The sequence below is a fragment of the Anomaloglossus baeobatrachus genome, chromosome 3, assembly GCF_048569485.1.
Source record: "Anomaloglossus baeobatrachus isolate aAnoBae1 chromosome 3, aAnoBae1.hap1, whole genome shotgun sequence".
NCBI lineage: Eukaryota > Metazoa > Chordata > Amphibia > Anura > Aromobatidae > Anomaloglossus > Anomaloglossus baeobatrachus.
The window spans coordinates 129,216,012-129,229,102 of NC_134355.1; the positions used below are offsets into that span (position 1 = coordinate 129,216,012).

General features: G+C 43.9%; 1 protein-coding gene across 1 annotated transcript in view; it reads left to right on the plus strand.

Moving 5' to 3' along the window:
- Nucleotides 1-295: 295 nt before the first annotated feature.
- ACTN2 (actinin alpha 2) overlaps nucleotides 296-13,091 on the plus strand; it is a 141,482-nt gene continuing 128,686 nt past the window's right edge. Inside the window, exon 1 of the mRNA XM_075339440.1 lies at nucleotides 296-577. Coding sequence (XP_075195555.1) covers nucleotides 452-577 — 126 coding nt within the window. The 5' untranslated portion in view covers nucleotides 296-451. The remainder of the gene's footprint in view (nucleotides 578-13,091) is intronic.

Here is a 13,091-nt window from a genome sequence, read left to right on the forward strand (position 1 = left end):
CCTCTCAGTGTAGTGTTTCTATAAATAATATGGATTAAGGTGATCTGATATTTTACTGTAAGACAGGGTTAAGTTATTACAGTTGGCACACATGAGCCCCTGAGTGATTACTGTGACCCTGGAACGCTTCCATTGTACATGCGGTGAATTGTTTTCAGATATAAGAGTGATAAATGCAGGATCCAAAATAGCCTTCAGTAGGAGTGCTTTCATATCTGGCATTATTAAGAGGCCTGTCACGTGTTCTCGGGGGATAATAGACAGCTGCCTAGCCAGAGCTTCACTGGGATAGCAGGCACAGGACAGGACAGGTCCAGCACAGAGGCTGATGAGGCTGAGCTCAACGGGAAGGTTCACAAAGGTCATCTTAAGACTTCTACAACATCACAGCTCCATCAAATAAGCTGCTACCCGAAAGAAGAACTCACTATTCAATCCATTTATCAGGAGCATGACCCAAGTGATGACCAACGACATGTACAACTATACCTATGAAGAGAATGAGTACATGAACCAAGAAGATGAATGGGACCGAGACATGCTGTTAGACCCAGCATGGGAAAAGCAGCAGCGAAAGGTACAAGTTCAGATCTGTGATATGTGCTTTTAACTGAATCCTATTGACTAAAATCTATATTGTTGAACCTTAGTCCAAAGTAAGTGATACATATTATCTTATCATTATTAAAGAGGTGGTTCACTATTCAGCATAAGTGGCCACATCGAGGTAAAACTCATAAGGAAGGCTTTTCTCAAATACTTTGTATACTACATTCTGCATCTGAGCAGTCCACTCATCCCCATTACAGGACCCTCGGGCTGCGTGACCTCTGAGATCCGGTGATATCATGTCAACTTTCAGTTGACCTGACTTCACCAATGCTGGCCTCAGTCTCAATGAGTGACTGGGCTATGGGAAGAGTTTCACGGCTCCTTACAGGTCAGCATTGTTCCTGCTTGCAGCGCACTACAGCGAAAGAGAGAGCACGCAACATGCTGGGCTGTGATGAGCGGTGAAACTCCGTCCACAGCCCAGTCACTCAGGCTGGCCTTGGTGATGTCGGGTCAACTGGAAGTTGACATGACATCACCAAATCTCAGAGGTTATGGAGGCCTGGGGTCACTTAATGGGGATAAGCAGACCACAATAGCGTCACTCACATGCAGAATGTACTACTCAAGGTATTTGAGAAAAGCCTTCCCTATGAGTTTTACAGCGATGTGGCCACTAATGCTAAGTAGTGAACCACCCCTTTAAGCCCTTAATGATGGAGCCAATTTTGACCTTCCTGATCAGCCCAAATTTTACAATTCTGACCAGTGTAATTTTATGGGAACTGAAATGCTTCAACAGATCCCAGTGATTCTGAAATAGTTATTTTCATGACATTTTGTAATTTATGTTAGTGGTAAAATTAGGATGATATTTTTTGTATTTGTGGAAAAAAAACGGAAATTTGGCAAAAATGTTGAAAATTTTTAAACTTTGAATTTTTAGGCCCTTAAACCAGAGAGTTATATGACAAAATAGTTAACCCCTTCACTACCGATGGCATACTGGTACGTCATTGGTCATGTTGCGGTAATCACCACCAGCTGCTGCAGTGAGCTGCCGGTGATCACCGCACATGTCTGCTGATTTAAACAGCAGACATGTGGGGCTAAAAGGTGTGGGTACATCCACGATCCACCCATGCCTGCTTGCCACTTAGATCACGCTGTCAAACTGTAACAGCACAAGTTAAATGGCTGCGGAGATCGCGCCACTCCCCGCCGGAACAGAGGCCCCCGTGACGTGATCACGGGGAGCCGATGGTTGACATGGTAGCTGGGGTCATGTAATGACTCTTGACATGACCATGATGTATTTCCTGTGAGAGCCGTCAGAGCGGCGGCTCTCACAGGAACGCTGCATTTCTGCTGATCAGAGAGATGTTGTTCTGATCAATAGAAATGAACAAGCAATCAGACTGTGGATCTATAAACTCCCCAAGAGGGACTAGTACATTAAATAAAAAATGTAAAAAAAAGTTTTTAAAAATATGAAAAAAAATAAATAGAAGTTCAAATCACCCCCCATTTGCACCATTGAAAATAAAACTTAAAAAATATACACATATTTGGTATCACCACGTTCATAAATGCCAGATCTATCAAAATATAAAATCAGTTAATCTGATCGGTACATGGCGTGGCGAGAAACAAATTCCAAATACTAAAATTACATTTTTTGTTCATTGCAAATTTTTTTTAAAATGCAATAATTAAAACGTAGCATCTGCACATAGTATCATTACAAACACCAGCTCAAAGGGCAAAAAAATAAGTCATCACTGAGCCCCAGGTCCCGAAAAAATGAGAATGTCTCCAACTGACGCCAAAAGCTGAACTCTTTTTTGTGGACAAAATTCTGAATTTTTTTGAATCCCTTTTACTTAAAAGTAAAAATATACATGATTGATATCTATGAACTTGTACTGACCTGAGACATCACACCGACACATCAGTTTTACTATATTGTGAACACGGTGAATAAAGTATCCCTAAAACAATCGTGCAATTGTACTTTTTGCAATTTTACCCCACATGGAATTTGTTTCCCATTTTCCAGTATACTATATGGTAAAACTAATGGTTTCATTCAAAAGTACAACTCGTTGCCCAAAAAACAAGCTCTTTTATGGCAAGATTGATTTTCAAATATAAAAGTTACGGCTCTTGGAAGTAGGGGAGGAAAAAATTGAAAATCACCCGCGGTGAAGGGGTTAATAAATAACATTTCCCACATGTCTACTTTACATCAGCACCATTTTTTTTGTTAGGAAACATATTTTTTTGTTAGGAAGATAGAAAGGTAAAAGTTTATCAGTAATTTCTCTGTTTTCCAACAAAATTTACAAAACCATTTTTTAGGGACCACATCACATTTGAAGTGACTTTGAGGGGCCTAAGTGACAGAAAATACCCAAAAGTGACACCATTCTAAAAACTGCACCTTTCAAAATACTCAAAACCACATCCAACTAGTTTAATAACACTTTAGGTGCTTCACTGGTGTTGATGTAATATGGAATGAAAAAACAATATATTTTTTACCTAAATATGTTGCTTTAGTCGCAATTTACTCACATTTACAAGAAATAGCACAACAAATTGGATCCCAAAATTTGTTGTCCAATTTCTTCTGAGCGCACTGATACCCCACATATGGTCAAAAATCTCTGTTTGGACAAATGGGAGGGCTCGGAAAGGAAGGAGCAATATTTGAATTTTGGAACACAGAGTTGTTGAAATAGAATGCGGTTACTATGTCGCATTTGCAGAGCCCTTAAGGTATCTAAACAGCAGAAACCCTCCACAAATGACCTCATTTTGGAAACTAAACCACTCATTGATTTTATCCAGGGGTATAATGAGCGTTTTGAACCTACAGAAATTTTCCAGAATTGATAACATTTTTGAAAAACTTAAATTTTTTTTTCACAAAAATGTGTTTTTAGCACTGAATTTCTCACTTTTACAAGAAGTAACACCAAAAAGTGAACCCTGCATACTGTTACCCACTTTCTTATGAGCGCTCAAACCGATGCCCCAAATGTAGTGAAAAATTTCTGTGTGGACAAACATGAGGGTTCAGAACAGAAGGAGCAATATTTGAATTTGTAACACAAATTCAGCTGAAATAGATTGTGGGCACCATGTCGCATTTGTAGGGCCCCTAAGGTATCAAAACATCAGAAACCTCTACAGGTAACCCCATTTTGTAACTTAGATGCAACAAAGAATTTATGTAGGGGTGTGTTGAGCATTTTGAACCCATAGTTGCTCCACCAGGCTTTTTAAAATGTGGATGTAAAAATGATAGTAAAGTTTATTTTTTTTTCTGCTAAAATGTTATTTTAGCCCAAAATTTGCATTTTTGACAATTTCTCCCAAACACAGTGATGCCCCATACATGGTCAAAAACTAATATTTGGACACATAACAGGGCTCAGAAAGCAAACAGCGCTATTTGATTTTTGGACCGCAAATTTGGACGTGTTGTATTGGTAGAGCCCCTGAGGTGACCAAAATGCAGAAACATCCATATGTGTCCCCATTTGGCAAACTAAACCCTATAATGAATTCATCTATTGGTGTGATGGGTATTTTTAACACACAAATTCCACAGAATTTTATTAGATGGGCTGTGAAAACATAAAACGTAGGGGTTTTCTGCTAACATTTGACTTTAGTCTCAAAATTTTAATTCACACAAAGGGTAACCGGAGAAAATAGACAGGACAATTCGTTATGCAATTTTTACAGAACATGGCAGTACCCCAAATGTGGTTGTACACTACTATTTGAGTACACAGCAGGAATCAGGTGGGAAGGAGCATGACTTCGTATTAGGCCCGTTTCACACGTCAGTGAAAAACACTGACGTTTTTCACTGGCGTGTAAAACACACACATGTCCCTGTGTGTGCCGTGAATCACGGCACACGTGGGTTGTCTAAGTGCAATCCGGGCTCCGTTCTCCGTGGCCCGTGATTGCACTTAGTAATCAACTCAACTGCGCCCGCTCCCGCTCTCCATGGTGCTGATCGCTCCCGCGGTGCAGCATCCGGCCGGCGCTGACCCCCGTAGCAGCTGCTTCCGGGTCGGCTGTGTCGCGCATCATGAATATGCGCGACAATAATGAGCCGGCTCAGAAGCAGCAAGCTGCACGGGCTGCAGAGGACATCGCTGGACGCCGGGTGAGTTAAAATGTTTTTTTATTTTAAAAGCACGTTTTTTTCTGGCACGTGTTTCACGGACCACACCACTGCGTGGTCCGTGGGACATCAGTGATGCCAGAAAAAAATGGACATGTCTCCGTGCGGCAATCACGCACACGCGGGTACGCCGCACGGAGACACATGCAGTGAAAAATCACCGATGTGTGAGCAGACTCATTCATTATAATGGGTCTGCGTATGTCAGTGATTGTGGTATGTTTAAAAAAAAGCACAAACGTACCAGAATCACTGACGTGTGAAAGAGGCCTTAAGGACGCAGATTGCGCTTGAAGAGCTTGTGACCTACATGAGCTGAGCCCCTGAGGTGCCAGATCAGCAGAAACCCCTCAAGTGACTTCACATTGGAAACACCACCGTGTAAGGAATTCATCTAGGAGTGTAGTGAATATTTTGAACCCACAGGTGCCTCACAGAATTTTATAACATTGGGACATATAAATATAACATTTTAGTGGTAAAAATGTAATTTTTTTTATTAGCTGCAAATTTGTCAGTTACACAAGAGTTAAAAGTTGAAACTGGACCCCACAATTTATTGTGCAATTTCACTGGAAAGCGGTGATGCCCTATATGTCATCAGAAACTACTGTTTGACCACATGGCAAGGCTGAGCAGGTAAGTGCACTATTTGGCTTTTAGAGCACAGATTTTGCTAGAATAGTTTGTGAGCGACATGTACAGAGCGCCTAAAGTGCCAGAACAGCAGAAAATCCCCAAAAGTGACCCCAGTGTAGGAATTGCACCTCTCACATAATTTATCTGTAGCTGCAGTGATTATTTTGTAGGATCCATGCCATGCTCTTTTTCTGGAAAATTACAAAGTGCCCATACATTGTTCCCCCTTATATTGTAGACCCCCATACATTGTGCCCAGATTCTTCTTCTGGAGACATGCAACCTGTAAAATGTTAAGTTAAGTGTGCTCTCTCCACTACAATAATGTCACGCACATGGCCGCTTACTGCAGATTAGGTACAGGAGCTCAAAAGGAGGGGGGCATTTGTATTTGGGAGTGCAGATTTCATTAAATTTTATTTGGGGGAAGGGAGCCATATCGCTATTCTACAGTCTTTGTTCTACCAGTAATGTGGGAGCCCCCTATATTACCATGGTAACGATCAGCCCCTGTGATTATAATCGCGGGGGACCAACATTGGGGGCTTAAATACTACTGTCACATTTGCAGCTGTATTTAACACTAGAACTACTGAGGTAGTCATTTTGACTACTTTGCACCATGTATTTCTATATAGGTGTCACGAGTCCAGTAGTTCTAGTGTTAAGGGGTTAATCCGCTTGATCAGATCCAAAACCATTTGGGGCCGATGCCCACGGATGTCAACTGTCATGTACAGCTGTCACCCGCAGGATGTTCACTCGTGGGTGGCACTAATTACATATTCCTTAGCGCCATTAAAAAGTGGCGCTGAGAAATAAAGCCCCTGAACAACCCCCATTAAAAGGCATATCAGTAATCGTTAAGGGGTTGTCCGGGGTAAACATATTATTATCACCCATCCACTGAATAGATGATAAAGTTGATCAGTGCATGTCTGATAGCTGGGATCTGCTTCTATCGGCAGAACAGGGAACTTCTATCCAGGTTAGAATGAAATTGCAGTGACATATACCCCATTCATTCCCATGGCGCTGATAAGCGCTGCACTGCCGAGCCCCATAAAGAATGAATCCAGAGCAGAAGTTGGGTGGGCAGCATGCCACGTCATCTTGTAACTGGAATAAAATTTACCATTGAGGATAAATATTTCCTGTTAGGTGGATCGCTCCAGGTCCCAGCATTAGGACACTTCCCAATCAGTTATCACTTATCCTTTACATATATTATGGCTGCCCCCCTTATTCTCGATTGGAGAAAGACCTACCAGCTTCATCACATTGGATAAACTTTTATAAAAAGTTTGATAGATTTATCATATTTTTGTTACCTATTAACAGCAATGTATTATGTAAACCGATATACTGTATAAGTACATGTTAAACAAACACAGGTTTTCCTGTTGCGGTATATATAGTATAAATTAATAAACTGTCAGCGGTGGATTATTGTTATGAACTGTGCTGTTACTTAAAGTAATACCAAGTAACCCCTGACTGGAAACAATGGCTTATTACGGGGTGGTTTTATCTTATTAGGGCTAATGCTACACGGCGACATTTGTTACGCAACAGCAATTCTCAGAAAAGTTATTTTCGAGCTCTGATTTTGCAGAAAAATAAAACCACCAAGTTGTGACCGGTCGCATGTGGCTTGCGATTTGCATTGGTCTACAATGACGTGAGTTACTTGCGACTCGCTATAGAAAATACAACACATTTGGGAAAATTTGAAACTCTGTCGCTGTCTCTGGATGATGCAAGTTGAAATCCAACGCCAAAGGAAATCATTAGAAACAATGTGGCAAATACATTGTCATGTAAGCCCAAGGAAAGTGAGCCGGCTATTGAAGCGAGCCGGCTATGGAAGCGAGCCGGCTATGGAAGCGAGCCGGCTGTGGAAACGAGCCGGCTGTGGAAACGAGCCGGCTGTGGAAGCGAGCCGGCTGTGGAAGCGAGACGGCTGTGGAAACAAGCCAGCTGTGGAAGCGAGCCAGCTGTGGAAGCGAGCCGACTGTGGAAACAAGCCGGCTGTGGAAGCGAGCCGGCTGTGGAAGCGAGCCGACTGTGGAAACGAGTTGGCTATGGAAGCGAGCCGACTGTGGAAACGAGCCGGCTATGGACGCGAGCCGACTGTGGAAGCGAGCCGGCTGTGGAAGCGAGCCGACTGTGGAAACGAGCCGGCTATGGAAGCGAGCCGACTGTGGAAGCGAGCCGGCTATGGAAGCGAGCCGACTGTGGAAGCGAGCCGGCTGTGGAAGCGAGCCGACTGTGGAAACGAGCCGGCTATGGAAGCGAGCCGACTGTGGAAACGAGCCGGCTGTGGAAGCGAGCCGGCTATGGAAGCGAGCCGACTGTGGAAACGAGTTGGCTATGGAAGCGAGCCGACTGTGGAAACGAGCCGGCTATGGACGCGAGCCGACTGTGGAAGCGAGCCGGCTGTGGAAGCGAGCCGACTGTGGAAACGAGCCGGCTATGGAAGCGAGCCGACTGTGGAAGCGAGCCGGCTATGGAAGCGAGCCGACTGTGGAAGCGAGCCGGCTGTGGAAGCGAGCCGACTGTGGAAACGAGCCGGCTATGGAAGCGAGCCGACTGTGGAAACGAGCCGGCTGTGGAAGCGAGCCGGCTGTGGAAGCGAGCCGACTGTGGAAACGAGCCGGCTATGGAAGCGAGCCAACTGTGGAAGCGAGCCGGCTGTGGAAGCGAGCCGGCTGTAGAAGCGAGTATAAGCTTTTTTATTTTACCTGGGGGAAATGTGTAATCTGAAGGGGTTGTCCTAGTAGTGGACAACCCCTTTCTTTAAGTTTGTTGAAGCTTAACAGTATAATAATCTGATTTGAAGACACTGAAAAACAAGTTTTTAAATCACAAGCAAATTAGCTTGGAGGTGCACTAGGGACTTATCGGTGCTAACTGCTCCTTAATTTTGCTCTGGTTTGATGAATATCTTTGAGAACAGAGTACTTCATCCCAGGACGCGTCCTGGAGCACCTATGGCTCTAGAATAGTGCTTCATAGGAAGGCTATACACCACTACACAGACTTTGTTGCTGAAATCATAGCTGTGAGAATATTTAATATTGTTTGTACTATACAATGTTACCCTATGTGACGCTCTTCCTTTAATAATTATCCTCACTATATTTTTCTAGTTATTAATGCAACTTGATAGAGGGAATAATTTTTTTTTATCACACCCTCTAAAGTTAGTGGTTAAAAAGTGTTTTTTAATGTAAAGTGTAAAAAAAAACAATGTAAACTGAAGTATAAAAAGGAGCAAATATCACCAACCTTAGTACAGTGATCAATTGCAATATCAGGTCCACACATATACAATTGTATCACATGAACCTACAACCCCAAGTAAATCCTTAAAAATGGTAAGGAGATACTGGGAGTTGTCGTTTACAACCATCATCAGACTGCGGACCATACAGGAACCACAGTATTGAAGAGACATTGTCAGTATCACAAATAAGCATATACAGTATATCCAGGTACCTTCTAGATGCCATCTGCTCTGATTAGGGTTGTTCTCTTTCTTTTCTTCTCCGTCTTATCCAGATATCATGTTGACTTTTCACATTCACTGCTCATTGCTGCAGACTTCCAAATTCTCTGGTTTTCTGCAGCACACATCAACAAGGTGTCCTTAAGGCCTAAAACACACATCCGCAAAAAAAAGTCCGTGTGACACGGTCCGTTTTTCGGGTCCGTGTTCCGTTTTTTTGGGGCGTTTCTCCGGTACATATGGCATCCGTGTGATGGCGTATGCGAGCCGTGCGTACGTGTAAAATGTCCGTGTTTGTATGTAAAATGCCCGTGTATGTGTACGTGGAATGTCCGTGTGGAATGTCCGTTTGTGTGTTGCACAATGTCGTTGATACATGTCGGCTGACAGCAGACAGAGTTGCGCGATGAGAATGAACTCGGGTGAACTTCACCCGACTTCATTGTCATGCCGCGGCTCTGTCTGTGTGCCGCGTACTGATTAGCGGTCACCTGTGAAGGATTCACCAGTGACCGCTAATCCCCCGAGCGGCGGTGTCTTCTGCTGCTCCGGTCACCTCCATGCAGCAGAGCTGGATGCGACGCTGGACCATCCTGGAGTACGCCAGACATGGAGGGCTTTTTCGGGCTTATTAAAGTGGTGAACCAGGGTATATGTTTAAACACAAAAGAAAAAAATCAGCTCACCGAGTTGCTGTGATCCGCTGTATATCCAGGGCTGCGCACGGAAGGCTGGGCTGCCATATAGGAATCAAGGAAGAAGAATTTCCAGTGCGCTCCAAATTCTCATATAAAAAGTCATCTTTATTGATTAATCCATAAAAATAGGGGTTTACAGGCGGTCAGCAAGATACATAGATATTAATAGGACCCCACAAAGCTACGCGTTTCGACGTGAGTCTTAATCATGCTCTCCTGCGTCCTGGAGTACGCCAGACATGGAGGGCTTTTTCGGGCTTATTAAAGTGGTGAACCAGGGTATATGTTTGTGGTTTTTTTTCTAATAAAGGATTTGTCGGGCGTGTGTGTTTATTTACTGTAATTTACAGATTAATCATGGAAGGTATCTCGGAGAGATGCCTGACATGATTAATCTAGGACTTATTGGCAGCTATGGGCTTCCAATAACTCCTTATTACCCCGATTTGCCAACGCACCAGGGCAAATCGGGAAGAGCTGGGTACAGTCCCAGAACTGTCGCAGATAATGTATGCGGCAATTCTGGGCGGCTGCTGACTGATATTGTTAGGCTGGGGGGCTCCCCATAACGTGGGGCTCTCCATCCTGAGAATACCAGCCTTCAGCCGTATGGCTTTATCTGGCTGGTATTAAAATTGGGGGGGATCGCACGCCGTTTTTTTTAATTATTTATTTATTTATTTTACTGCACAGTATAGACACGCCCACCGGCTGCTGTGATTGGGTGCAGTGAGACACCTGTCACTCAGCGTGGGGGGCGTGTCTGACTGCAACCAATCACAGGCGTCTGTGGGTGGGGAAAGCAGGGAATACGAGATTGATTAATGAGTGGCCGGCTTATTCAAAGTAATTGTTGCCGCATATTCTCTGCACAGCTGTTCCTCGCCGCGCTGGTGATCGGGGAGCGGTATGAGCCGGGGGAAGAATAAAACCGAGCGCCAATGTAAGTATGACTGAGAACAGCAGAAAAAAAGGTAAGTATACTGACTTTAATTTAAAAAAAAACAAAAAATAAGATCACTAGTGTAAAAACGCACACGCACGAAACGTGCTGAACACGGACATACTCTGTGTGCGGTACGTGCAGGCACGGACCCATAGACTAAAGCGGGTCCGTGCCTGCGTGCTGCCGGCCAAAAAGGGACATGTCGTCCGTGTAGAAAAGCACACACACGTACTTACCACACGGTCACACGTTCCGTGTGATTTTACGTGTGTGTGCCATCTACCATTGAATAACATGGGTCTCCGTGTGCACGTGTCTCCGGTACGTGCAAATACGTACCGCACACGTACAAATTAAACGGATGTGTGTTGCGGGTCTAAAACAATTAGCATGGTTATAATGGAAAAAATGTAGTAATTGTCAGCTCACCCACTCAGATGACACAAAGCATGGGACTTGTAGGCTACATGCGCACACTGCAGTTTTTGTTGCTTTTTTGTCGCTTTTTTGGTTCAGTTTTGTTGTCAGGCAATTCTGACTTTTGACTTCCCAGCAGAGTCTGAGAAGTCAGATTTGCTGTGTGCATGTTGCATTTTTTTTTTGTCTGCAGTTTATTTGTCACAAACTTCTGACAAAAAAAAATGCAGCATGTTCATTCTTCTTGCTTTTTTTGTCGCAGTTTTGTCACACTTTCTATACTGACAAACAAACACATGAAGTTAGAATTGACAAAAAGGCGACAAAAAAGCACCAAAAAAGCAACAAGAATCCACCATTATTACAAGTGTTTGTTTTGACATTTCCAGGCTCTCTGTGACAAGGTGCAGTTTTGGTTGCAGTTTGTGTGCACAAAAACTGCAACGTGCGCATGTAGCCGTATTGCGGCAAGGGGAGACAGTGAAAACAATGATCCAGCGTAGATGACACCATAAAAACTCTTTATTTGTGCTTTAAAAACAGGGATGTCACAGCTTCACATTGCGTTTAAAATCAGAAACTGGAAACGCGTTTCTATACGAAGACCTTAGTTATTGCATATGAAAGGTAAAAACAAGCAAAAGTTCCTTATGAACACCTTTTTGGTTACATCTTAGGAAAGGGAGCCAATGAGACTAATGAACTTAATTAAATTAATTATACTATGGATACGTTCAGGAGTGAGCATACTAAAATGTACTCATAGCGATAGATTTAAAGGGAACCTGTCACCAGATTCGGCGACTATAAGCTGCAGCAGCCACCAGTGGGCTCTTATATACAGCATTCTAGAATACTGTATATTAGAGCCCAGGTCGCTGTGTAGAACGTAAAAATCACTTTATAATATTCACCTAAGGGGTGGTGCGGTGCAGACTGGTCGAATGGGCGTCCTACGTCATCCACACTAGCCGGCATTGAGGTCCTGGGCAGACCAAAGTATTGTAGTGCGCCTGCTCAGGACCTTAATGCCAGCTAGTATGGATAACGTAGCCTGTCATGCACCCAGACTTCAGAAGAAGGAGGTCAAAGCTGGCCGAAAGAGGAGGCACTGGTACCGGAGAACGCATTAGACCAGTCTGCACCACACTGCCCCTTAGGTGAGTATTATAAAGTGATTTTTATGTTCTACACAGCGGCCTGAGCTCTCTTATATACAGTATTCTAGAATGCTGTATATAAGAGCCCACTGGTGGTGGCTGCAGCTTATAGTCACCAAATCTGGTGACAGGTTCCCTTCAATCATTGCATATGTTAATGCGCAGGGGAACTCTTGTTTTGAGCAGGTAGAGCCACCAATTTTCTCTGCTAGTCTGTTTGCACTTTATATCTCCTTCTCAAAAAGGGTGTTTAACCCGTTCAATGCCAAGTATTTCAAATGTGGAAACATTAGTATTATTTCGGTGAATATAATGTTTAGAGACTGCAGAACTCTTATGTGTAATTTTATTGACTGCGTAAGATAAATGTCGCCTAATACGGATTTTAACAGACTCACTAGTGCAACCTACATATTGGAGATTGCAGGCTGTACATGTGATAAGATAAATAACGTTACTAGTATTACAATTAATCTAAGGGCGGCTTTGCACATTGCGACATTGCACGTGCGATGTCGATGGAGTCAAATCGAAAGTGACGCACATCCGGCGTCGCAGTCGATATCGCAACGTGTAAATCCTTTTTGATACGATGAACGAGCGCAAAAGCATCGTTATCGTATCATCGCTGCAGCCTCTGACATTTCCATAATGCCGATGCAGCGACAGGTGCGATGTTGTTCCTCGCTCCTGCGGCAGCACACATCGCTGTGTGTAAAGCCGCAGGAGCGAGGAACATCACCTTACCTGCCTCCCGGCTGCAATGAGAAGGACGGAGGTGGGCGGGATGTTTACATCCTGCTCATCTCCGCCCCTCCACTTCAATTGGCCGCCTGCCGTGTGACGTCGCTGTGACGCCGCACGACCCGCCCCCTTAGGAAGGAGGCGAGTCGCCGGCCAGAGGGACGTCGCACGGCAGGTATGTGCGTGTTAAACTGCCATAGCGATAATAATCGCTACG